At 39.8% G+C, this 27,556-nt stretch overlaps 1 protein-coding gene across 15 annotated transcripts in view; it reads left to right on the top strand.

Annotated features, from left to right (window-relative positions):
- The window catches only part of PCDH7 (protocadherin 7), a 922,726-nt gene that overhangs the window by 304,032 nt on the left and 591,138 nt on the right, over positions 1–27,556 (top strand). For 12 of the 15 annotated variants that reach the window (XM_033947772.1, XM_033947800.1, XM_033947794.1 and 9 more), the window contains exon 2: positions 24,493–24,522. The exons of the other annotated variants lie outside the window; for them this stretch is intronic. In XM_033947772.1, the coding sequence (XP_033803663.1) occupies positions 24,493–24,522 (30 nt within the window). The remainder of the gene's footprint in view (positions 1–24,492; positions 24,523–27,556) is intronic. 15 annotated transcript variants of the gene reach the window in all.

Raw genomic sequence — 27,556 nt, 5'->3', positions numbered from 1 at the left:
ATCTTCTATATCTGTGTATGTATTGTTTCCCAAGTTCAGCATCTCACTTCTCTATGTCTTCTATACATCCCTTTCTTGTATTTCCATCCCTTTCTTGTATTTCCCCTGTGCCTATCATCCTCCCTTCATCATCTTACCATTCTATGATCCCCTCCCCCTGTGTACAGGGAGTGGGAAAAAAGAGAGAGATCCAGGCTGCATCTCTCCTAGTCCCTCTACTGCCACATCCAACATTTCTCCCTCTCTCATCCCCTGGATCATGTATAGCATTTTTTACCACTGCCCACCAGCCCCATCAAACAACATTTTTCCTTCTATAACCCCTCTCCCTCCATAACTATGTCAAACATTCCTCCCCCTTACATCCCCTTCAATCTGTCCCTCTGTTCCCTCTCCACCACCATATCCAACATTTCTCCCTTTTCTTCCCCGATGAGAGGAAACGCCACCTTGGACTTGGTTCTAAATTACATTATGGGACCGGCAAAAGAAGTAGAAGTCACGGTCCCGCTGGGGATGAGCAACCACAACATGATCAACTTTAAGCTTGACATTGGGAAAGGGAAACGTACCAAAACCTTAACCATGACCTTAAACTTTAAGAAGGGAAGATATGATAGCATGAGAGCCATGGTGAAACAATGGCTCAAGAAAAAGATGGGCAAAGTTAAAACGGTAGATCAGGCATGGTCCCTACTGAAAAATACTATCACGGAAGCACAAAATCTCTACATTCCGCGGAATTCCAAAGAAAGGAAAACTAAAGGCAAAGGAGAACCGGCATGGCTTACTAGAGAGGTGAAGGAAGCCATAAAAGAAAAGAAGGACTCTTTTTAAAAATGGAAACGCACAAAAACAACCGAAGCTTGGAACAAACACAAAGATGATCAGAAGAAATGTCACAAGGCGGTGAGGGATGCCAAAAAGAACTATGAGGAGAAAATAGCGCAAGAGGTCAAAAATTTCAAGCCCTTCTTTAGATACATAAAAGGGAAAAACCCGCAAAAGAGGCGGCGGAACTGCTGGATGACCAGGGGAGAAAAAGGTATATCAAGAAAGACAAACAAATTGCAGACAGACTAAATTCCTTCTTTGTGTCTGTCTTTACGAAGGAGGACACCACAACAATACTAGAAGCAATGAAAATGTTCAAAGGAGTAAAAGAGGACAGCCTCACCACAGTAGAAGTGGACTTAGACCAGATATACTACCAGATCAACAAACTTAAAAGTGACAAATCCCCTGGACCGGATGGAATTCACCCGAGAGTTTTAAAAGAACTGAAGGTTGAAATTGGAGAACTATTGCAAAAACTTGCCAACCTGTCAATTAGAACTGGACAGATACTGGATGACTGGAAGATAGCAAACGTCATGCCAATTTTCAAAAAAGGATCAAGAGGAGAACCGGGCAACTACAGACTTGTGAGTCTTATGTCTGTCCCTGAAAAGATGGTTGAAGCACTGATTAAAGATAGCACTTGGATACACATGACCTGATAAGAGCCAGTCAACATGGCTTCAGTAAAGGGAAATTATGTTTGACGAATTTACTTCAATTTTTTGAGACAGTGAACAAACAAATTGATAGTTGAGAACCGGTGGACATAATATACTTGGACTTCCAGAAAGCGTTCAACAAGGTTCCACATAAAAGACTTCTCAAGAAACTACAAAACCATGGAATAGAGGGAGATATACTAGGATGGATAGGCAAATGGCTGGAGAACAGAAAGCAGAGAGTGGGCATAAATGGGAAGTTATCAGACTGGGAGAAAGTGACTAGTGTTGTGCCCCAGGGCTCGGTACTTGGGCCTATCTTATTTAATATATTCATCAATGACTTAGAAGAAGGAACATCCAGTGAGATCATCAAGTTTGCAGATGACACAAAGCTATGCAGGGCAATCAGATCGCAGAAGGATAGCAAGGAACTCCAGAGTGACTTGTGTCAGTTAGAGAAATGGGCAGAGAAATGGCAGATGAAGTTTAATGTGGAAAAGTGCAAAGTAATGCTTTTAGGCAGAAAGAACAAGGAACATGAGTATAAAATGTCAGGTGCAACTCTGGGTAAGAGCGAATAAGAAAAGGACCTGGATGCACTGATAGATAGGACCCTGAAACCATCGGCACAATGCGCGGCAGCGGCAAAGAAAGCAAATAGAATGTTAGGCATGATAAAGAAGGAATCATGAGTAGATCGGAGAGGATTATAATGCCGCTTTATAGAGCAATGGTCAGACCACACTTGGAATACTGTGTCCAACATTGGTCTCCCAACTTAAAGAAGGATATAAAACTGCTGGAGAGGGTGCAGAGACGAGCAATGAAGCTGGTAAAAGGTATGGAGAACTTGGAATACAAGGAACGACTTAGGAGACTGGGATTGTTCTCCCTTGGGAAGAGGAGACTGCAAAGGGATATGATCGAGACTGAAAGGAATTGACAAAATAGAGCAGGAAAATAAGTTATTTACAATGTCCAATGTGACACAGATAAGAGGACATGGACTGAAGCTGGGGAGGATCTAGTCCAGGACAAATATCAGGAAGTTCTGCTTCATGCAGTGAGTGGTAGACACCTGGAATGCTCTCCCAGAGGAGGTTATTGCGGAATCCACCGTCCTAGGATTTAAAAGAAAACTAGATGCACATCTCCTTACGAGAGGCATAGAGGGATATGGGTGACTAAAATTACACCAGGTGTACACCTGGCTGGGCCTCCATGTGTGCGGATCGCTGGACTTGATGGACCGAAGGTCTGATCTGGAGATGGCGGTTCTTATGTAACTTGTGTATCTCTACCCCACTCCTCTCTCTCTCTATGCCCAACAATTTTCTTCTTTCATGCTTTTCCCATGTGCACTATCTTTTTCCCTCTCACTCACAACTCATGCCTAATTTATTTTTTAGCACTGGGATTGCTTTGTGGGTGGAGAGTGGGTGTGTTCTGTGTTAAATGGTTAGCACAGCTACATTGCGATGCGTTGACTAGCATGTGCTTAGCACAGGAGCCCTTACTTGTATAGCTCTCTTCACTGTGAACCGTCTAGATGTCGCAAGATCATGGCGGTATAGAAAAAATAAAGTTATTATTATTATTATTACTGCCAGATTCTGTAATTGGTGCTTAAAAAAGGCATCTAAAATTAGCTGCCTATTGCATGTCAGTCACACTTAGGTGCCCATTACAGAATCACACTTAGTGGCACCTAACTAAAAACTTAGGCGCCTGTAACTTAGGCCAGAGTGTTAAAGGCTTATATTATAGGCTCCTAAGCCCTTTAGAGAATTGCACCTAGCGGCACCTAAGTCTTTCACCACCCCTAAACACACCTAATTTGGTGTTAGATGCTGATAGGCACTTAATATTTACAGAATTGCGTCTAGGAATACTGTATAAGTACGAATAATTGCAATATTTTTGCAATTATTGGCTTGTTAAAGCTCATTATTGAAGCCAATTGACTAATTAAGGCCCACTTTTATCAAGCCGCATTAGGTTTTTTAAAAAATCGTCAGCTGCTGCAGTAAAAACTCCGACGCTCATAGGAATTCTATGAACGTCAGACATTTTACTGCAGTTTCCGGCAATAAAAAAACACCCTAACACGGCTTGATAAAAGGGGGGGGGGTCTAAATTAGGCATCTAACTTAAGGCACCTGTTATAGAATTTTCCCTTTACCGCCTACATAATGTGTGGCAGTAGAGGATTACATGCTAATGGGAATATTCGCACATGACCATTAATAGGGAAAATAGAAAAATTTGCACTCATTATTAGCAAATAAAAAGAAAATAACCATTATCTGTTGATCGCAATAGTGTGCCTGCAACATGACATCAGCTAAAGAGGACATTGTTTTACGAACCCTCATCACTCAAAGGGCAAAATTGTTCAGCTATTAAACAGTGTACAAGTGAGCACTCTGTACCACATCTGCCAAAGATTGACAGTCCTTCTTTAATTTAAAAAAAAATAAATAACGTGAATGTTTAATATGATTAAAAACAAAACAAGGATTTTATGATTTTTCTGTCTCAATTAATCTGCCCTAACTGGAAGTAAAAGCCTTATTTGACAGCAAGACATAACATAACAATTCATTTACCATATTTTCACGTAGATAACGCGCACCCATGTAAAACGCGCACACGGCTATAGTGCGTGGAAAACACAAATTTATGTACAGAAATTTTTATATACCGCGCACACCCGTATACCACGCATGCCGCCCCGACTCTTCCGTCGCCGCCTGATTCTCCTTTCGCCCACCCCGAGTCTCCTCTGGTCCCGACTGCTCGTTTCCAGCCTCCCCCCTCCCCCATGGAGAAGCTGTCTACCTTGTTTCCAGATGCCAGCGAGCCCAGCTGTTTCCTCTGCCGGCGGTCCCGCCCCTTCTCTGAGCCCTGCTGCGCTGCTTCCTCTTCCGGCGGTCCCGCCCTTTCTCTGACATCAGAGAAAGGGCGGGATCGCCTGAAGAGGAAGCAGCGCAGCACAGGGCTCTGAGAAGGGGCAGGACCGCAGGCAGAGGAAGCAGCTGAGCTGGCATCCGGAAACAAGGTAGACAGCTTCTCCATGGGGGAGGGGGGGAGGCTGTGGGGGTGCGAGCGGTCCTTCGGGTGGGGGTGCGAGCGGTCCTTCAGGGTAGGAGTGCGAGCGCTCCTTCCGGGTGGGGGGGGGAAACTATGTAAAAAAAATTTAGTACAACGCGCTCACGCGTATAACGCGCAAGGTTATGCGCGGTTTGTAAAAAACGTGTATAACGCGCGCGTTATATGCGTGAAAATACGGTATATACCATAACTACCTTGCAGTTCAATGTGGTTTACAGTACTAAAATACTGCACATTCACAGTGAATTACCATTCAACTATTTAAAATTTTTCTTGAAAACAAGTTTTTAACAGTTTCTAGAAATTTACCCCTTCCTTTACTAACGCGTAGCGTTGTTTTTTTGCGCCGGCAGTATCGGTAACTGCTACGACGCTCATAAGTGTCGGAACAGTTACCGCTGCTGCCGGGGCTAAAACCCACGCTACGCGTTAGTAAAGGAAGGAGTTAAATAGGTATCAGATTTTAAAATTAAATTACCCAAATTCTTATCTAATAGAGCCGCCTGAATTCTATTGCAAGAATTCTATTGAAGACATAGGCCAAGATTCAACATTTTAGGGCTTCTTTTACAAAGGTGCACTAAGTGTTTTAGCGTGGATTTAGCGCACATGGAATCAATGCGTGTGCTAACTGCTAACACGTCCATAGGATAACATACATGCGTTAGCATTTAGCGTGTGTATAGCACGTGATAATATTTAGCGCACTAAAAAGCATAGCGCACCTTTGTAAAAGAGGGGGTTAATCTGTAAGTGACCAGTCTTGACTGTGCTTTAAGAAAAGCATCAATAGCAAATAATCCTGATAGTAATATGGGGATATTAAAGAAAGTAGGCGACAGGTAAGAAGTCATTATCTACACATGTGTTTGTTTGTTTTTTGCTTGTAATTTTAATATAGTACGATTATTTTAATACATTTCCCAGAGTTGTATTGGTGCTGTTTTTATTTTTGAGCATACACTGTAGTAGAGGTTTTGAAAAGAAAGCAGAAACCAAAGGATTCAAATGAATAATGCAAAAGCTCTGGCACAAGTAGCCGACAGTGTAATTTCCTGAATGAGTTCAGCAGTCCTTGGTAGGATATCATGTTCTGGCTCAGTGTGCTGATCAATAAGCATAAGAATTTTTTCAATGATTCAGCAATACTTTTTTAAAATGTATATAGGTGATTGGAGCACTCTACTGCAAACCACAAATTGCAGGGCACACCGGTTTTATTGCATAGTCTGTATATATGATTGCTGCTTGTATCTCCTGGTTGTATCTGTGTAGCCACAGAGTATATTGGTGAAGTTCTTTTCTGCTCTGCTAGTGCAGTCTTCATTAAAACTTTCTCCAGAGTGAGTTTGAAAATCTAAGTTCATTCCCTTTGAATTTCAAATACATTCTCACATAGTGTTTGAAACTCAAATGGAATACATTTCAAATCTTTGGGGGGGAATGTTAAATGAGGTTGTGCTTTGTATTATACTTCAAGAGCAAGGAAATCTAATGAATATGACTTAACCCAAAACCAAGCGTTAAAGACAATAGGGATTTGAACCCACAGTGCACAGTTTACAAGGACACAGGCCTTCTAAATCACTTAAGCTTAGTTCATTCACATAACATCATGATTGTGTTAATTAGGTTATTAAGCCACTAGTGAGAAAGCCAAACAGATTAACAAAGAACATAGTAGTTGGCATAATCCTTATTTTGTTCTGTTTGGATAAGCACCAGTATGACTGAGGGTTCTTCTTAAATATGAGTATTTAAGTCAAGTGTTCCTTGGAGGTGATTGAGGGGCCCTTTTACTAAGCTGCATTATTTTTTGTAATTTTTGGGAGGGGCGTTGGGGCGGAACATGTGGGTGAACAATGGGCCAGATTCTGTAAATGGTGCCGTTATCAGAGGCTGCCTTAAAAGCAGCCACCAATTGCATTTCAATCATGTGACAATGCTGTTTAGAGAATTGCGCTTCCAGTGAAGGTAAGCACCAGACATGTAGGACAGTGTTTACAAGGCCTACATTTCTGTTGCCTAACTTTGACTTGAATTGTGCCTCCAGAAATACCTACTGGCATCTGGAGATAGTCTGCGCATGTTCTCAGCAGGAAACTTTTTTTTTTTTTTTTTGCAAGCCCATGGTTTTAACCTGCTTTAAGCTTGCGGGTTAAAACCCGGGCTTGCACTGTAGGGAAGGGCAGGAGAGTAGTGGCGGTAGGAGAGATTTAGGGTGAGAGCAGGAGATTGGGGCAGGCAGGAGATTGGGGCTGAAGGCAGGGCAGTCGGAAAGGACCTGAGCGACTGGTCCTCAGCAGTCACTTATTTTGAATCAGTCAACCCAGTGTCCCTCTTATTTTTTTAGTGAATCGCGTCCCTGCCTACTTTGCATGCCATTTCCCCTCATGCACGGATCGGAATCGTATCAGTACACATGTTAGTGAATCGGGTCAGAAGGAAATCGGGTCGCAAAGGGGTCGCAAACCGATTGGTACAGGATTGGTTTGCATAGTGAATCTAGCCCTAAGTCAATTTGTTTGTGTAGTTTGGCAGAAGAATCCCTTGGCATGCAAGTGTTATTACGCTGGAATGATGGAAGAGGGGGAGAAGGGAAATATGATAAAGATGTTTAAATGTGATCAAAACTGAGTATATGTTTTTAGTGGCACTATCAAAGCTCACCGCTCAGAAGTCTGATTGAGCGGTATAAAAATTTTTAAATAAACTTGATCCAACAAACATTGTTTATGGCTAATCAAGGACTTCCTTAGACTCCTCCCTAAGGAAGTCCCTGATTGGCTGAGGTGCCCCAGGCCCCTCCCAAGGGAGGAGCCCGAGGCGCCTCAGCCAATCAGGTCCTTAGGCCCCTCCCCGTGCATCAGATAATGCACCGGGGTGTGGCATAAGGCCGGTATTGCGAAGCGGCCTGGCACAGAAGAAGGAGCAGGAGGACTTTGCGCTTCTTCCTGCTCCCAAAGATATCACAGAGGCCTAAGGAGCAGGAGGGACCGGGCACCCCTCCTGCTACCAATGATTTTTAAAGATACGGGGAGTGGGAGGGGGTGGGTGTGGCTGGCCATCCAGGCATGACCCAACCAGGGGTGGGCCTGTCGGGGTGTGGTGGGTCAGTCCAGGGTGAAGGGTGGGCCCTGCCGGTGGCAGAAGGGAGGCCTATGGAGCAGGAGGGACAGAGCACTCCTCCTGCTCCCAACTTTTATGTACGGGGGGGTGGCAGGCCAATGGGCCAGGCCGGTGGATGGGTGGGCAATTTTGGACTCTCCTGCTCTCTGCCGCACTTCCCCGCAGTGCAGCCTCGCTTTAAAACCAAGGGCTCGCACTGCAGGGAAGGGTGGCAGAGAGCAGGAGAGTCGGGGGAGCCAGAAAGAGAAGAGTAGGGGCAGAGCAGTTTTTTACACAAGCGACTGGTCCTCACCAGTCACTTGTTCTTGATCGGCCAGCCAGTCGGTGTGTAGGGAAAAAAGTTTAGTGAATCGCTGCCCTCCTAAATTTGCATGTCATTTCCCTCATTTGAATGCACGGATTGGGATGGAATTGCTAAACATGTTATTGAATCGGTTTGGAGGGAAATCGGGTCACAAAGGGGTCGCAAACGATCGGTTTGCTTAGTGAATCTAAACCTTGGTTCCTTAAAATACATAAACATTTAATGTAATTTATTGTATAAACAGTAGAAGGGGTACAGAGAAAATTTAGTCCTAAAAATGTACCTCATATAAATATATTTTTCTAACAGATAAGCAGATAAGGTCAAATGATGACTTAAAAGTCAAATGGACAAATATGTATATTTTAGAGAAAGAAGTTTCAGTGTACCCTCATGTTGTACTATCATCTAATAGTGTGCCGCGAGATGTTGCCTGGTGTGCCGCAGGGCCGCCATCAGGGCAGTACTACCAGTCCTGCATTCAGGGGCCCGGAGCTGACAGGGGGCCTGAGGCAGGGGCGCCAGTAGCTCGCCAAGGCAAAGTGAGTCGATCACCCAGGACTCACTTTGTCTTGGCGATCTAATCTATCGAGCCAATAAGTCTTCTTCTCCCCGACGTCAATTCTGCAGTCGGAGAGGAAGTTCGGGCCAGCCAATCGCTGCCTGGCTGGGCGGAACTTCCTCTCCGATTGCAGAATTGACGTCAGGGAGAGCATGCATCGGCATCGGCTTTGGGGCCTGTTATCCATTGGTGGGTCCTGTTCCCCGATGGCAGCAGCAGTGGCAGTGGCTTTGGGAACGGCAGGGAGAAAGAAAGAAAGGGGGCAGGCAGGGAAACAGAAGGAAAGAAGAGAAACAGAAAAAAAGAAAGAAAGGTCAGGGAGAGAGGAAGAAAAAGTTGGGGGAGGGAATGAGGTGTGGAGGAGAGAAAGCATACAGGCTGATAGAAGGGAAGAAAGATTGGATGCACAGTCAGAAGAAGAAAGTGCAACCAGAAATCACCAGACAAGGTAGGAAAAATGATTTTATTTTAAATTTAGCAAAGTGGAGGCAGTATTACCACAGTTTTCAAAGGAATTTGCCCAAATAACTTAATAGTTAACTGGGTAAATTCCCAGAGATGAAAACTTCCCTTCACTTACTATGCACAGTTCTGAATTTATATCTGCTGTCTATATTTTACAATATGGTCACCTTTTACTAAACCGCAATAGTGGTTTTTAGCGCAGGGAGCCTATGAGCGTCAAGAGCAGCGCTGGGCATTCAGCGCAGCTCCCTGCGCTAAAAACTGCTATTGTGGTTTAATAAAAAGGATGGAGGGTATATTTGTCTATTTTTGTATGCTATAAAAACCAAATACAGAGAGAGACTGAGAGCTGTTGACGAAGAGCTACGTGTGTGTCTTTCTTCGATTCCAGCCAGAATATCAGCTTTGTGTTCAGCCAAACAGGCCCAGGTTTCGCACTGAATAAAGTATTTTATAATTTTTCACTATTCTGTTTACTTAATATTTCATAATAAAGTAATTATAAAATACTTTCTTTGTGTTTATTTGATTCCTATTCAAGAGAATTACTTTATATATAGTCAATATAGGCACAGAGTTAAATTTTTTAACATTTTCTAATGGTGGTGTGCCTCGTGATTTTTTTCATGAAACAAGTGTGCCTTTGCCCAAAAAAGGTTGAAAAACACTGATCTAATTTATATAAGGTCATAATCAGCCACTTTGCTGAACTGACAAATTTCTCTGTTATTGGAGGTCATTTGAAGTGTACAATCATGTCCTGGTTGCTTCATATCAAAAGAAAGAAAGGTACGACCTTTCCTTCAGAATTGATAAGACAGGTATGTTTATTTTATTTTTTTTAAAGAAAGGGAATAATATAGAGAAAAGATTAATGGTAGCTGCATTTCAGCCACCATCTGAACGTTTTATGAATCCTTCAAATTTCAGTTATTTTAAATGAATAGAGATCTGCCTCAGGCCTAAACTATACACTTTTATCTCTTTCTAGTTCATCTTTTATTTCACTCTCAGTGTATATATATATATATATATATATATATATATATATTTATATATATATATATATATATATATATATATATATATTTATATATGTATGTTTGTGTTTAGATGAATATTTTTGTGCAACTGCCTCATCCAAGCATCCTCAACCAGACATAGGAAACGCACTCCCCTTTCACCCCCCCTCCCCCCCATTCAAAGAAGTAAAATGGACAATATTATACGATGGCCTCCTGGATAACCAGATCTCCAATCTTCTGATAACCACCCCAGACTATAAGTTATTCAGAAAAGAAATAAAGACTATACTCTTTAAGAAATTCCTGAAACAACCCTAATTTCACTTACTCCCCCTCCACCCCCTCCCGACTCACTGAAACTACCTGACCCTCTCTGTACACCTCTACTCCATTTTATACTTCTTGACAAATGACCTTATTGCTTACAACTCTACAACTTCTCTTCTATACTCTAGAAATGACATTTGTTATTCCATTGTAACCCCATTAATAAATCTTTTGTAATCTGCCTTGAACTGCAAGGTAATGGCGGAATAGAAATCTCTAATGTAATGTATATTAGGGTGGACTGTTTTAAAATTTACTTTAGTATGGGGCTCATTTTCAAAAAAGATAAATATCCAAAAAATGGTATAAAGGGGCAGATAGATGTTTTTATCGTCAAACCCTTCCAATTTGCTATTTTCAAAATCTATATTCTTTTTTTTTATTTATAGATTTTCAGATTACATACCAATCACTTGTACAGAAAGTAAGTTAGTAGGATATGGCCTATATCCAATATAAATCATAATCAAACAAATTTAAACAAAATGCATAAAGAAAATTCTTTCAACTAACCCAACTCAAGTCCTCAAAATATAGATCCAAGATTACATTTAAGCAAGCAAAAGAAAAATAATATAAGAAGATAAATTACAAACAGAACTAAGGTGTTTTTTGAACCTCAACAGCTAACTGCTTTTCTGGCTATGTCTCGACTGGATAAAGAGAAACCAACAGCTCTATAATTTATATAAACTGCCCATACCTCAAAATCTATATTCTAGATGGATATGCTGTTCATCTATAGTTTGTCTAAATCTCAAAGGGGCATGTTAGAGGTGCGGTTTGGGAGAGACTTGAGTGGACTTATGACTTGGACATTTTTCTGCCATAATTGAACATTTAAGAATATGTCCAAGGTACAAGTTAGACATTTGGCGTTAGATGTGCTTTAATAATGAATAAGTGCCAAAAAGGTGCCCTAACTGACCAGATGATCACTGGAGGGATATGAGAATGGCCCACCACACTCCCCCAGTGGTCAATTACCCCCTTTTACCCCTCAAAGATGTGAATGAAACGGTACATACGTGTCTGCCTGTATGACAGTTTCAGACGTTATGGCTAGTCTTAGTACAGCAGCAAGCAGGTTTCTGTAGTAACCTAGTGGGTGGTGTAGTCAACCATAGAAATGGGAACTCAGGCCCATATCCCACTCTAACTACTACACTTATGGTGGACTATGTGAGCTTTCCAAAATATACCCAAATTCTACTGTACTTACATATACAGTAGGTACCACCTGCATGCATAAGGGCTCTTGGTATGGTATACAGTTATATCCAGTAGATTTTTGGTGGGTTTTGGAGGACCCACCATACACTATAAGGGGGTTATAGTGAGATGCGTACCTGGGATCTTTGATACAAAGTTTACTGCAATGCCTCTTAAGGTGCCCCACTGTTCTGCTGGGATGTCTGTGTGGCCAATCTAGTACAAATGCTGGCCCCTCTTACATCCTAATGTCTTATTTTGTGTTTTACATTTGGAATGTTTTTTTTTTTTTTTTCAAAAATTGTTAAAAAAAAATAGACACACAGAGGATAGATGCACAGGACATATTTTCTAGAAAAAAAACCAAACAAACAACCCCAAGGTAGTCATTTTGAAGTTTAGAAAATAGATACGTTCACGACTGGATTTGTGTCTGTCTTCCGCAAAAGTCTAAACTCGGATTTAGATGTCATATTGAAAAATCTCCTCCAGATAATGTAGATTTCTTGTATCGTTATTGGATCTTAATGAGCTGTAATGTATACGCCTTGGTCCAGATTCTGTATAATGCTACCTAAGTTGCACAAGCAACTTAATTGTATAAGAAGTTAATCAGCTCCAATAATTGGCAATTAACACCTTTTAATTGATACTGCAGTAATTGTCACTAATTAAAAGTCATGCAAACACCTTTCTAAGAGCATTCTGTAAAGTGGTGCACATAAATTCTAGTATGTGAATCTCAGAAGGGTGCGTGGCCAGGGGAGGAACATGGGCAGATCATTGGCATTCCAAAAAGTTAAGCGTACTGTTATAGAATACACCCAACCCATGCACAACTTAGGCACAGTTATTTAGGCCTGGTTTTCACTGGCCTAAATGGGCACACCTAACTGTTAGTCATGCATATGGGCACTAAAGCCCCGATTCTGCAAACTGCACCTAACTTTAGGTGTGGTTTAGGCGTCTGATTTAAGTAGTTAATGAGCGATATAAGGGTCTTAACAAGCATTAATTTGGACTTAGATGGAGTAGGCATCATAGGCGTTGTTAGAATAAACGCTAAGTAGACGTGGGTTTTGGGAAAAGTCATGTTCAAGTATGTAGACGTGGGCGTAATGAGGGCGTAACATGGGTGTGGTTAAGGATAGGCACCACATAGACGCTAGTTGGGCGACAGACCACATCTAAACATCATGGAAATTGTAGGCAAATGAAAAGCTGGTCTAAGTGTGGTTTCTGCTTGGCCTGAACTTGGGTTTCTATGGGCATAACATAGACGTGCTTTGGGCTTCCGAAATGATATATTCTACATAGACTTCAGGAATCAGTTTTTTCCTCTTTTTCCCCTCCTAATAGATTTAATAAGCCACCATATCAATAGGGCACATTAATATAAACATATTGCATGGAAAACATAGTACTTTTCTGCCCAAACAGTAATATGATTTATTCATTACACCACCTTTGGCTTTCATGCTTAAAAAGAACCCCCTTTTTCTCACCAAACAGTGCTGCAATCAGCATGAAAAAGATTTTAATATTGCACATATTACTTCATTTCTCAGAGATTAAAAATAGAAAAACCAGACACAGACCTTAACATGCATATTCCTTCATTGAAAATGGAGGTATGCAGATGCACAAAGCTGACTTCATTGTGAGATCATCAAGGTAGAATGCCACAATTAAAAGATTTGCTGGGTGTTGAACTCACAACCTCTGTATGTTCAGCATAGGATTTTAACACATTGAATTACATCAGTTTTTAATCCAGTGGATCTCACTGCCCTGTCATATCATAGTTGACTGACCTGCCTATGTATCATATGCTTGGGAATATCAGAGTTACTCCCCAAAAAGCATTTGTGGCTCACCAAGTTAATGTATCATGTTGCATCTTGTCCATCTTCTCAAGCTCAAGCTCAAGCCCACACTTATCTTCACTCATTTTAACAGCTCTCATAAGTGGTGGACTTTGCTGTTTTTCATCAGCATTCTGCAGTTTGCGGGCACAGGTGCATCAGATACATTCATCAAATATTTGCTAACCACACTCAAGACTTGAACTCCTGATGTATGGAAGATAAAAGCATGTCTTAAGGCATAGAGCTATAAAAGAAACTTCAATTTGACTTTGGTAACAGAGCCTCTACAGTCTAAGCAGATGACAAATGGTTTCTTGTCAAAGCTTTGAGAAGTGAAGGAAATGATTAAATGTCAGTGCAGCTATGTTTGACCAAACCATACCCAAAGCACACCCAATCAGATTTGAAAGTTTTCTGGTAGGAAGTCCTAATGGTGCCTATGACTTCAGATGCTACTTAGGCGTGCTTAGTATAAGAAGGTCCATCAGAGCAGTGTTTTCTCTTTTAGGACTCCTATTCTGTGTTATTGGTTATGCTGATTTATGAGATTTTACTTTTCTTGATTATCTTTTAACCTTTTCATTCCTATATCTGCCACAACTCTGTCCATTTCACAGGACCATTAGCAGCTATAGTAATTTGCAATTTTGATATCTTTCTAACCTTTTTCATCTTTCCAGGTGACTATGCTGCACCTATGCAAGGAACTCCTTGCTAGCAGCTCAGATAACAAATCTAGGTGAGAATGATATATTGCTAGCTACTTAGGTGTCTTTATTAGATAAAAGCTCAGGCAGAACTCATTTCTTCTTTTGAACTCCCATTCTGTGTTATTGCTTATGGTGATTCTCCATTAACTTTTGTCCCCCTGATATCTGCCACAACTCTCTCTATTCTACAGGGTCATTAGCAGGTCTGAGAATTAGTGATGATAAAAATTGATTCCAGGAGTGTTGGCTGAAAGAAACTCCTATGCAGTTTGAAACTTTGGTGCCAGCAAAATGGATAGCAGTGCTTTTCCTCATAGAGCTAAAGGTAAATATTTTTAGAGTCATAATTGTTAGGCGTTCTTTTTATAAAAAGGGAACAGTGTTTGTGCTTCTGTTCATTCTAGCTGTTATTCTGAGACTGTGCTGTTACATATTCTGTGCTGTTACATATTCTCCCAATACTTCTGCTTTTTATTTTTGCCACAGATGTCTAACATTTTCCCCCTTTTCTCCTGATTTCAGGTTCCCAGAGTGGCTAATGACTCCCCTTGTGTTTCCCAGAGGCCAGAGCAGGTCTGTTCAAACTGGGTTTAGCACACCAGCTTGCACTTGGCCAAAGCTCAAATACCAAAACAGAAAGAATAGGTGAGAATGATGTACTGCAACCTTTGTTTGTCCTTGTGATGAATTATATACATTTTCACAATACCAACATGTTTCACACTTTTTTTTACCTTCAGACGGGTGTAGTTATTAATGATTTTCTGAGAAAACAGTAAATTGGTGAGTTTTAGGCTCTCTTTTATAAAGATACGCTAAATCAACGCATGCGTTAACTATTAACATGTGCATAGGATAACATGCACGTGTTAACATTTACCGCACACTTAAAATGGTGCTGTTTAGGGCGCCATTAGCATGTGCTAAATGTTAACGCTTGCATGTTATCCTATGGAGGTGTTAGCAGTTAGTACATGCTTTGATTTAGCGCACCTTTGCAAAAGAGAGCCTAAAAGTCACCAATAAACTCTTAATTTGTCTCGATCCATCTTCCTTTTTCTATAGCCTGCCTTCTCCCACAAGCAGATTATGGGACCTTAACAATTCAGTTAATAACACAGTAACAACTTGGACCTAGGAGTTGCTTACTCTGCATACTTGTCATCCATCTCATCGACCTGTAGTTGCCTGATATTACACTTGCATGCTGCTTTCCTATACTGTGCAATAAAAATCTTAAACCATTTTTCACCTTGTGCTTATTTACATTGAGTAACAGCCGTGTATTAGTGTTTCCTTAATAAGCACTACTTCAGCTACTTCGTCACATTGACCTTTGTCTTATCTAGTGTTCCATGAGGCCCAGGCTGCAAAGGAAAGAAGTAGGGAGGCCCTTAGGAGGTGGCAAACAGGGTAGCTGGCATGTCTCCTGCTTCATAGCCTGCAATCAGCATAATATTTGAGAAAATGAGATTATATGAGAGCTGGAGAGGATGAAAAGGTACAATGAGGTGCCTTAACTTGGTGAGCCAGAAATGGCATCTTTCAATCAGGGGAGAGGTTTCCTACCCTCAAAGCTTAAGATATGCTTAACTGCAGCCATTATGGCATGCTTCTGGTGCTCCGCTACGGAGCCACAAGCACGCTATAGCTATAGCCATAATGATGCCTAAACGGAACAGTATAATCAAACTTGAATTGCTATGATTTTACTGCTTATTGTGTAGCATAGTGGTTAGACTGGAGATTGGGGTGTGAGCTTGGTCTGGATTTGACTCCCTCATGTACTTCAGCTGACACAATATTAATTTTAATAAAAATTACAAGCTACGGACCAATCAAATCTAATTTTCATCTCAAACAGCACAACATTAGCAATAATAGAAGCAATCTATTCCAAAAGTGGAGTTTGCATTTGATAAAAACAGCAATATTTGACTCCATGTCACATTTATTGAACCATACTTGAGATTCTGGCTTTTGGGACAATAAAAGCAGTGCTTTAAGTCATTGAGCCAACAGTCTTTTGTCTAAGCTATCTGTGATATGATAGCTAAGCAGATGATACATAGGCAGTTCAGTAAGCTATGATATGATAGGGTAATCAGAGAAACTGGAGTGGAAGGTGGTGTAGCTCAATGAGTAAAATCTCTGTGCTGATCTTGCAGAGGTTGTGAGTTCAACTCCCAACCCGTCTTTTACTTGTGGCATTGTACCTTGCAGGTGCACCTTGATGATCTCACAATGAGGTCAGCATTGTTCAGCTGCACACCTCCCTTTGCAATGAACTAGAAGCCACATTCAGGTCTGTTTTGTGTTTTATTCTGTTTTTTAAGCATGGCCAAATGAAGTTATGTGCTTTCTCTTTGCTTTGAAGAATGATCTGATTGTAGCAATGTTTAATGAGAAAGATAGTGTTATTTAGAGCAAGGAACCTAAAGCTGTGATTTTCATGTGTTGCAATTAGCTAATAACATTGCTTCTTTAGGCAATTTTAAATTCAATATGCTTGTATAGATGTGTCCTGTTTATATGGTACCTGAATAACAAAATAAAAATCCCTGAACTGTATTTAAAAGATCAATTTGGAAACGTCTAAAAACAACTCTCAAATAACGTCGATAGGATGCCCAGCGAAAGCTCATTGGAATACCTACGCTGCCTAAATAACACATCCTGCTAAAGCTTTTCTGGAGCTAAAGCCATATCTATCTAAAGTCTATACAATGCTCAAACTCCTATGCTTTACACTTCTTATAGGAGCTAATCTTACCATTACTATACAAGTTTCTGTATAGCACAGGAGTGAAGCTTACACCCTTCTACACTGATGTTTACAGTTCAAGTACCTCTCAGTAAAAAAGTAATACAGTGGTGCCTCACACAACGAACTTAATTCGTTCCAGGAGCAAGTTTGTTATGCGAAAAGTTTGTTATGTGAAACGCGTTAAGCGCAGTGACTAACGACTGCCTGCAGTGCCTGCGCGGAAGGATGCAATACATCGGCAGCGATCGTGGAAGCTCGGGCGACTTCGTTGTGTGAAACGAAGTTCGTTGTATGAATCATGACATGAAGTTCGTTGTGTGCAGCGTTCTTTATGCGAGGCACCACTGTATTATACTTATCCTTTTAAACATGGCATACGTTGTTACTTTTTTTGTTTTTATACCGTGGAAGTATACAATTCTGAAATAATGAAGAAAAAGGATATAACAGGGCAGTGAGATCTACTTTGTTCTGTCTCCTAGCAGAATTAACTGCCATTCACTATCTATAAGGAGCAGATTAATCAAATCATTATTGCTATTATTGTATGGCTCATTGTCTAGCACAGCGGATTAGCATGAAGGTTAGCGTGTAAGCATGTCACATTTTTAAAAAATTCACATTGATGTTCCCAGTTCAACTCCCACTGAAACTAATATATTATAAATATCCTTTTAAACATGGTATACTGTGTTTCTATTATCCTTTTAATGATGATATACTTTGGGTTTATTATGTTAAAGCTTACAATCCTGAAATAATGATAACAAATCAGTAAAAAAACACATTTTTATATATAAATAACATCGTCTATCTGGCGTCTACATCAGAAAAAAGTGTGATTTTTGGGAACGGGTATCAGATGCCTACACGACGCCTATGTAATTCTCATTGCAATTTGTGCCACGCGAACGTCTAAACCACGCCTAAAACTAGACGTATACAGAATCAGGGCCTAAGCATAAATATACCAAAAATAACACTTACATGGATAAGAACCCTAAGCACTGTTCTATAAGAACACATGCAAGTGCTATAGAAAGCAAGGGGAAGGGGCGTACACATGGGCAGGACTTGAATGTGACTCTAGTGGCTCATGCAACATAGAACATTAGAAGTTACTTACACCCTTGCCACATTTAGACAAGCTAAGTTATACTAGGTAAGGTGTGCCAGATGCTGTTGTAGAACATATACTCTTCATGAGGAATCATAGAGTGATTTGTCTTCCCTTCTTCTGATAGCCCCCAACAATGCCTCCCTTCCCCACAAATATAAGTTAGAGTCATTTCCAGAGCATGATGTCAGTGGTAATGAAAGCAGCATTGAATTGTAAAGATGTCTGAAAAAACCTCAGTTGGTGATGTAGTACAAAGAAAGTTCCATGATAGTGCTGAGTCCTTGATACTTTAGGTCTGAGCTCATGGTTTTCCAGAATAAATAAACAGAAAAGCAAGTCTAGAGCATATCCTGTAGAATCATTGACCTCTTTGCCTATCATGGAACACTTTGTCGAGCATCTTGTTCCCTTATTGAACTATGGAGCTACTGCATAGCATGAAATGGAGCTGGAAACAGGTGGGCCGGATCTACCTCTGGACACAAATATCACTGTGAACTAGATGAATGAGTGTTGCTGTTGCAATCATGGCAAACTAGAGTTATGGAGGATATTCCCAGAGCTGGTCAGAGTGGTGTAAACATTGGAACTTCTGGTTTCACATTTGTGTTTGCAAAAAATCCATAAAGGCTGACAGTCTTAGCAAAGACCAGAGTTGTGGGTCCAAAGGTAATAGTGGAAGTTTTGATCTAGCTTGGGAAAATAGATGTAGTCCAACATGAAATCATCATCCTTAAAAATTCCTGGAATGGCTACAAATATAAGGAAGTCTCTATAGTTGGTTTATTGAAGCATAAAGGGTTTTTTGTTTGTTTGTTTTTTTGCCACCCCTTAAGTCCATTTGGCAAGTGAATGCTGATTTAGCAAAGTCACTTTTTTCTCTAATTCAAGGATCTGATTTACTTTATGTTAAAGAACTGGAACAAAATGTTTTGCAGCATGAAGGTGATACTAGAGATAAAATGCAGAAGTATTAGACTTGCTGACAGCAGCTTGAGATCTAGGTCATCTTTAATGAAAGATAACATATAAGTTTGAGACACAAGGGAATGTGGTTTGGAAAGCTAACTTTAGACTTGTAAAATTTCCACATTCTTCATTAATATCTGCTGCTGCTAAAGATTCCTCATTTTCATTTCCACTATTGGCTAAGATCTTTTATATGACATTTTTTAAAGAAGGAGGATAATCAGGAAATGGATTTGGATAACTTGGCAGCCTTTATAGAAAAATACAATTCAGAGACATATTCTCTTGCATGCTTAATTATCTTATTTGCATTGTATCCAGCTCATGACTGGGTGTTAGATTTATACAGTATTATAAACAGGGAAGTGAAATTTTCTTTGGCTTAAAGAAATGAGAGCTATTTTTCTTTTCTTTTTTTTATTAAATCTTTATTGATATTCAAAACTTATAAAAAGTGCAACAATTATACATTCAAAAATAAATGCCATCACTTATATTCTTGCAAACAACTGAAACAAATTACCCTATCCCTTCCCCCCCCACCTGGATGTGTGTAGAATCACTGATTTAATCATTCTGCTGCTTGACAAATGCCTCCAATGGACTCCAAATCTCTTTGAACCTCTTACTATTTCCAGATTATTCTGCTATCATCCTTTCATATCTATAGTATAAACAAAGGGCTCCTTTTACAAAGGTGCACTAGAGGTTTTATCTAGAGTACATATACCTGTCTGTAACCATTGTTTCCAGAGGATTTTTGACTCGCCAATTTGTATCTTGGAGTTCAACCATAGGGACTGACATTTAGTTTGCTGTATTGGAATAGGAGTTAAAGAGTCAATAAATTTTAACGTGATCCATGTTGAAAGAAAAATAATATTGTCCTTGTATATTCTAGGAAGCTTGATACTCAAAATATGGCTAAGATGAAGTGGGGCCATAAGATGACTTTCCAGAATCACCCAATCCGGCAGATTCTCCATGAGTTCAGGCAGGATCCAATACATACCCTAATGCAAAATAAAAGCTTGATGATATCTATAAAAATCTGGAAAATTTTTACCCCTCCCATCGATTGAGATTTTTGCAATGATGCTAAGGCTGTTCTAGGAGTTTTACCAAGCCAAAGGAATTTTGAAAGAATCCCATTTAGTTTTTTTGTAAAAAGATGATTGAAAATAAATTGGTAACATACTCATTTGGTAAAAAACTACAGGCAAGATCATCATTTTGATGATTTGGACTCTCCCTCACCAAGAAAGATGTAATGGATTCCAATGCTCACACATTTCTTTGACCTTCGACAATAAGGATTTTTCATTTACTGTAATTGCATCTTCCAATGTCTTTTGAATCATTATTCCTAAGTATTTTATTCCCTCTTCCTGCCAAAGGAATGGGAATGGATCAAGTATTCCTTTTACACAGTGTACATTCAATGGAAGAATCTCTGATTTATTCCAATTTATCTTATAACCAGAAAATTTACCACAACAATCAATCAATTCCAGTAAATGAGGGATGGTTGATTCAGGATTTTTCAAATGAAGCAATATGTCATCTGCATAAGCCAAAACTTTATAATCTCGACCTGCATATGGAATTCCCTGTATCTCCTTTGCCTGCTGAATAGCCAACAACAAGAGTTCCAAAACAATATCAAAAAGCAAAGGAGATAAGGAACATCCTTGTCTAACTCCCCTCTTCAGACAAAAACGCTCTGAGAATAAATTATTAATATATAATCTAGCTTAGTGGGGAACTATACAAAGTTTGAATCATTTGAATAAATCTGGATCCTATTCCAAACCAATCCATTGTTTGGTACATAAGAGTCTATTCAACACGATCAAAGGCCTTCTCTGCATCCAAAGAGACAGAGAACGTGGATCATCCATTGTTTTTGCTAAATTTAGCATATGAAATTCCAATCTGGTGTTATTTGCAGAATGGCTTTGAGCAACAAAACCTGTTTGGTGCATTCCAATCATATAAGGGAGAGCCTTAGCTAACCTCAGAGCCAATAGTTTAGCTAGAATTTTTCCTTCCACATTAATTAAAGAAATAGGTCTGTAGTTTGAAACCAACATAGGATCCTTGTTTGGCTTTGGCAAAACTATTGTTAAAGCTTCTGCCTTAGTATCTGATAACTGACCCTTCATCAGTTGTGATTGATATAATTTAAAAAGATGAGGTAACAGTATGGTTTGAAAAGTAAAAAAAAAACTCCACTGTGAATCCATCACTACCCAGAGGGGATCCAGCTCTGAGAGACTTCAATGCTGACTGGAGTTCTGTAAATGCTATAGGCACCTCAAGTTTTTCTTTTATATGCTCTGAAATTTTTGGCCCATTAATTAAATTTAAAAATTTTCTTCCTTAATTTTTTTTATTTGAATATACTTCAGAAGAATATAAGGCTTTATAATAATCCAAAAAATTATTTAAAACATCCACAATGTGGGTATAAATTTTAATTTTTTCATCTTTAATAGCTGCTTTAAGATAATTAGCTTTAAGATAATTAGCCAATACTCTTCCTGCTGTATTCGAGTTCCCGTAATACACGGCATGCTGACAAAACAAATCTTTCCTATCCAATTGTGAGTAAATCTCATTATATTTATATTTAGCCTGCAACAGGGCATTCTAGGTATCTTGTTCCCATTTGAAAGTCAATTGTGATTCTAAAGCAGTAATAATTTGTTCTAAATTGGAAAACTCTAATCTAAGTAATTTCCTAACATGCGTCAAATATAAAATAACCTGCCCTCGTATAGTTGCCTTAAATGCATCCCATAGAGTTTCCAAAGAGATTTCCTCTGAGGTGTTGAGTTGAAAATACTAATTCATTTTTATTTGAATTTCCTCAAGATCTTGAGATCTTGAATGTTCCTAAGGATTCTATACCTCGCTTTATGTGGGTATATTATTTACCTGGTGAAGAATTAGAACAGCAAGTGGATGACCAGAATCAGGTTCAGCTGGAACTGCAATTAGATTTGACTGTGATTTTGGAATCTTCTGATAAAGAATTGGCCAAACCAGCAGCCCTTTTGTTATCCATGGCATTACAAATATAATGAATTATATTCTTTTTAAAAACAAATATAAAGAATTTCTAGGCTTGAAAATACAAGTTTTCCCAGATGTTAGTAAAGAAACTCAAAATCATAGATGTCAATTTCTTATACTGAAACCAGTTAGGTGGTATATGGTATATAGTGATAATAAATATGTGTTTTATGAACCGGCTCAACTTACTAGTTTCCTGACACTGAAATGCCTGGAAAGGGAATGAACATCACATTAGTTAATTGAAATTAGGCTCCTTGAATCAGTCATCAGATACCTTTATTTTCCACTTTAAGCATTTTGTTAGTTTTCCTTTATAGTCACTCAAAGATTCTTGGATCAAAATTGAGGACCTAAGATTGTCTGAGTATGCTTGGCATTATAAAAAGTTTTGTTTTCCTTAAGTGTAATGTTAACACTCACCCCCTCTTTTACTAAGAGGTCCTTTTACTAAGCTGCGGTAGCGTTTTTAGCATGCACTGCAGATTAGCGCGCGCTAACCACCGTGCTATGCGGAAAAACTAACACCAGCTCAATGGAGGCGTTAGCATCTAGCGCAAGCGGCATTGTAGTGCACGCTAAGCACGCACTAAAACCGCTAGCGCAGCTTAGTAAAAGGAGCCCTAAGGTGCACTAACTGATTAGCGTATGCTAAATGCTAACACATGCATGTTAGCTTATGAATGTGTTAGTGTTTAGCGCGTGCTAAATCAATTAGCGCACACTAATCGGTTAGCGCTCCTTAGTAAAAGAGGGGGTCAATCTTTCTGTACAAAAAGTTTAATTTTGTTAAAATGTAAAAATTGATAAATAAATAATAATAATTTAAAAAAGATTTATGGCTGCTACAGTGACCCATCGGATTTTACCTATGATATTAGAGAATCCAGTCCCTAGTCACTTATTCTATAACTGTAGCATCTAAGCTCTCTATAGCACAGAACTTCAAAGAGGGCATTAACTTTACCCGACAGTCTCACCTCACACTGATTTCACTTCAACTTCTTTCACAGTTCTGCTAGATTCATGAAAAATGATGTTGAAATTCTAGGACAGAGGAAGCTCCGCTGGCTTAGCATTAGATCAAGAAAGGCCATAATATTCTGGACATCAAATGGCGTATTATTGATATTGTGGAAAGTAGGTGGAAGGGAAAATTAAATTATAGAGATCAGTTTTGGATTTTCAAACTAAACACTGGATCCACACAGTTTGAATAAAGAAGTAGAATGGACAATGTTGATCTAGTCATTATAGTCAATAGGTGTTTTAAATCACATGACCACAACATTGATAGTGGTTAAAAGATGCTATGGCCATGTTTGAAATGTATACAAAACTTAGATTGTGAGCCCACTAGGGACTGAGGAAGTACCTGCATATAATGTGTACAGCACTACATATATCTAGTAGTATCGACACCTACTTTAATTGTTCTATAGGTTTAATCAATGCTGATACTGGCACTCAACATCTCACAATCAACCTTAATTGGACTTAATCAAAAGTTAGGCACTTAACTTGAAAAATGTGATTCTATAAAAGTAGGCATCTAGTCCAAAGTGCCTATGCTAAAAGTGGGCATGGTTAGGGGAGGATCGTGGACATGTTTTTGAGTTAGGCACCTCTTTGTGAATCAGATGCCTTTAGGCTCTGATATTGGTGTCTAACTTTAGGCAAAAAATACCTTTACATAAATTGGGGACGCCTAAATTTTAGGCTGCTGAGTGCCATCTAAGCACACTTAGGTGACGCTGAGCGTGATTCTATAATGGATGCCTACATTTTATAGAATCAGTGATGATATCAGTGCCTAACTTTAGGCAGACATTATAGAAGGCCTTAAAGTCTTTAATGTCCTTAGCAACTTATGTCCTTCAACATAACACAATGCGTCAACTGGGGCCTCACCAATGACTTGTACAGTGGCATTAACACCTCCTTACTATTGCTGGCTTTGTCTCTGTCTGTGCAGCCTAGCATCCTTCTAGTTATGGCCACCACATTCTCACATTGTTTCACTTCCTTGAAATTCTCAGACCTATCACCCCAAGGCCCGTATCTTACTGTTTTTCTCATTTATCCAAGATCCCTCTCTACCTGTTCTTCTAATTTCTTCTGTTTTTCCCTCTTATGGGGTTGTGCATTTTTCAATGAATAGGTGTGATTTTTAATAAAATTGCTAGCTTTTTTTTTAAAAAAATTATTTATTCAGTGCATTTACAGATAATGTGAGGAACCTGAGAGGTTGAGAAGTAATAGATTCTTGGTGTGTGTTTCTACAGACACAATATATTTGATCATAGTAAACTGTTTCTCTTTTGTTTTATCTCTTTTTAGGTGGTGATAGACATAGCTGGGGATAGACATGTGAGTAATTGCCTACATTTTTTTAAATATTTGCCATTGTTGTATGCAACTCAATTAAATGTATTATCATCAGCATTTTCTTCAGTCAAGCTAAAAGTTTAACGCATTCTGAGGTCATTTTAGAAGTATCTACTCATGGAAACAGTGGCATTTACTTATGTAGACTTACAGGTGTAAATAGCAATTTTAGAAAGACATTATTTAAACATATAGATGGTCTGGATGCAGAGATTTCAAGGGATCTTGGTTTGGGGAGATTGAAAAAAGTATATGTGTACTTCTCATTTTACAATGGGAATTCACATATAGAGGCAGATTTTAGGAACTGTACAAATTGGAATTGAGACTTCCAGGTTGGGCTGTGTCAAGATCCATTAGTATTTTTATAAAAGAATCTGTTGAGTTGGAGCCTCTTCTAAACTATATACAGGTATGGCTATATATTTGGTGAATATGTGCAGTGGCAGCACACATTTTACAATGTCATGGTCTAAAATATTAATGGGGTCAATACAGAAGCATTCACATATATGCTGGAATTTCAGAATACTAATACTATCAAAAACCTCATTTGTAAAAATTATCCCATCCTGAAGGAAATCACAAAAATGCTGTTGTCAACATGCCTAATATGAGAGGGTCTCAGTATTAGGGGACATACCCTGAGGTGTACTACACCCCCATGAAAACTCACGTGTGACACCCGCAGGCGAGAATAGCACAAGTCCACCATTATATCATACCTTTCTCTATAGGCAAATTCTTAATTATGTGATTCTTAATTATCTAGTCCTTTTACTAAGGTGCGGTAGCTGTTTTAGCACATGCTAAAAATTAGCGCACGCTAAATGTTAAGGCGTGCTAAGGCGCCCATAGGATAAAACGGACACGTTAGCATGCCTTAGCGTGCCTTAACATTTAGCGCGTGCTAAAATGGCCACTGCACCTTAGAAAAAGGACCCATATGTGATGAAAATGGCGTGTCTTCCATAATACAAGGCTAAATGTCTTATCAATCAGGAGAACAATTTCAGAACATGCACATTTATGTGCTGGCAAATGCCTATAGCCTAACCGCCCTGAGTGGGCAATCTCTTACTATCAGAAGCTAAGCACCCAGTCGGGAGACCACCTGAGAATACCAGGTGCTGTAGGCTGAGGGGCCCTATGTTGAGCATCTGCAATATAGTGGAGCCACATAGTGCACAGGAGAAGACAATGATAAACCACCCCTGTACGCTACCATGAAACATCACAAGATGGATTCCTCACTGTATATGTTGCCATGAGTCAATGGCATGATCTGCCATTTTAGAAACATACATGTCCATGGGGTAGATTACACAGAACACTCTGGGAAAACAAACACTTTTACAACTATAAAGGATACTAATTAGTGCTCAGAGAACCGTTGTTATTAGGAGACCGTTGGGTGAGCAAAATTTGCCCACTACTTAAACGGCTCGTTTCTCACTCTTAAGTAGTGGGCAAATTTTGCTCACCCAACGGTCTCCTAATAACAACAGATCTCTGAGCACTAATTAATATCCTTTACAGTTGTAAAAGTGTTTGTTTTCACGGAGAACGGCTAGATAAACTACAGCTATACTCGCTCGAGGAGCGCAGAGAGAGGGGAGACATGATCGAGACGTTCAAGTATCTCACGGTCCGCATTGAGGCGGAGGAAGATATCTTCTTTTTTCAAGGGTCCCACGGCAACAAGGGGGCATCAGTGGAAAATCAGAGGCGGGAAACTGCGCGGTGACACCGGGAAATTCTTTTTCACTGAAAGGGTGGTTGATTGATGGAATAGTCTTCCACTTCAGGTGATTGAGGCCAGCAGCGTGCCTGATTTTAAGGCCAAATGGGATCGACACGTGGGATCTATTCACAGGGTAATGGTAGGGGAGGGTCATTAGGTGGGCAGACTGGATGGGCCGTGGCCCTTATCTGCCATCTATTTCTATGTTTCTATGTTTCTAACTGAAATCTGTGTATAGTTTACTACACTTGGGTTCTAGGTAATAATTTTCCTGATCAATTTCATGGGGTAGATAGTCCGCCAATGGTGGTCAGCATTTTATTTTTGTCCATCACTAGCATCATGTCTAAATATTTACTGCTCCGGCATTGAATATTATGGTTGGTGCAGCTGCCTAGCCTTTATCTGGTCAAGTGTGATGTTCAGCATTTAAACACCTAAGTGAAACTGGACAAACATAGGACTGAGTTTTATACAGTCTGATTAGTCAAGTTAATTTAAGCCCTCTTTTACTAAGCTGATTACCGCAGCGGCCCGTTGTAATCACACCAAAGCCCATTGGGGCTTCAGTGCCATTGCCACATGGCCACCGCAAGCATGGCTTTATAAAATAGGTTTGGGGTTAAGTGCTGAATATTGACACTGTTGCATAAGTGTTGATTCTATTCACAATTAGCCGACTATGGCTCTAATGCAGGGGTCCCCAAAGTCCCTCCTTGAGAGCCGAATCCAGTCGGGTTTCAGGATTTCCCCAATGAATATGCATGAGATCTATGTGCATGCACTGCTTTCAATGTATATTCATTGGGGAAATCCTGAAAACCCGACTGAATTCGGCCCTCAAGGAGGGACTTTGGGGACACCTGCTCTAATGGTTAGTGCAGTTATTAGTGGTTCTAAATAGGTAATGCCACCGAATATCACTGGGCAGCCCTGTGCAGGTGATTTAACTGGCCAGGATCATCTCCTGCCTGGTTAAATTACTTTGAACATCAACCCTTATGTTTCCACAACCTGTCACAGTGGTTGTGTGTGTGTGTGTGTGGAGGGGGGGGGGGGAGAGAACATTAGGGATTAAGGGCTTGACTTCCTCTAATCCCTCCTGTAGAATATGCACCTTTATATAACCTACTGTAGATATCCATGGAAGTAACTGTAAATCCTAACATTGATCTCAGGGGGACATAATTGTGCATTCTCCTTCTGAAATGGAGAATCTCAGTGTAAGGTTTTAATCCCATCCTACTCCCACCCAAAACATACCCACTCCAT

Source organism: Geotrypetes seraphini, chromosome 1 (assembly GCF_902459505.1).
Source record: "Geotrypetes seraphini chromosome 1, aGeoSer1.1, whole genome shotgun sequence".
In the NCBI taxonomy this organism is placed as follows: Eukaryota; Metazoa; Chordata; class Amphibia; order Gymnophiona; family Dermophiidae; genus Geotrypetes; species Geotrypetes seraphini.
Note: the sequence above shows the minus strand (reverse complement) of the source record. Positions and strands in the feature narration are given on the sequence as shown.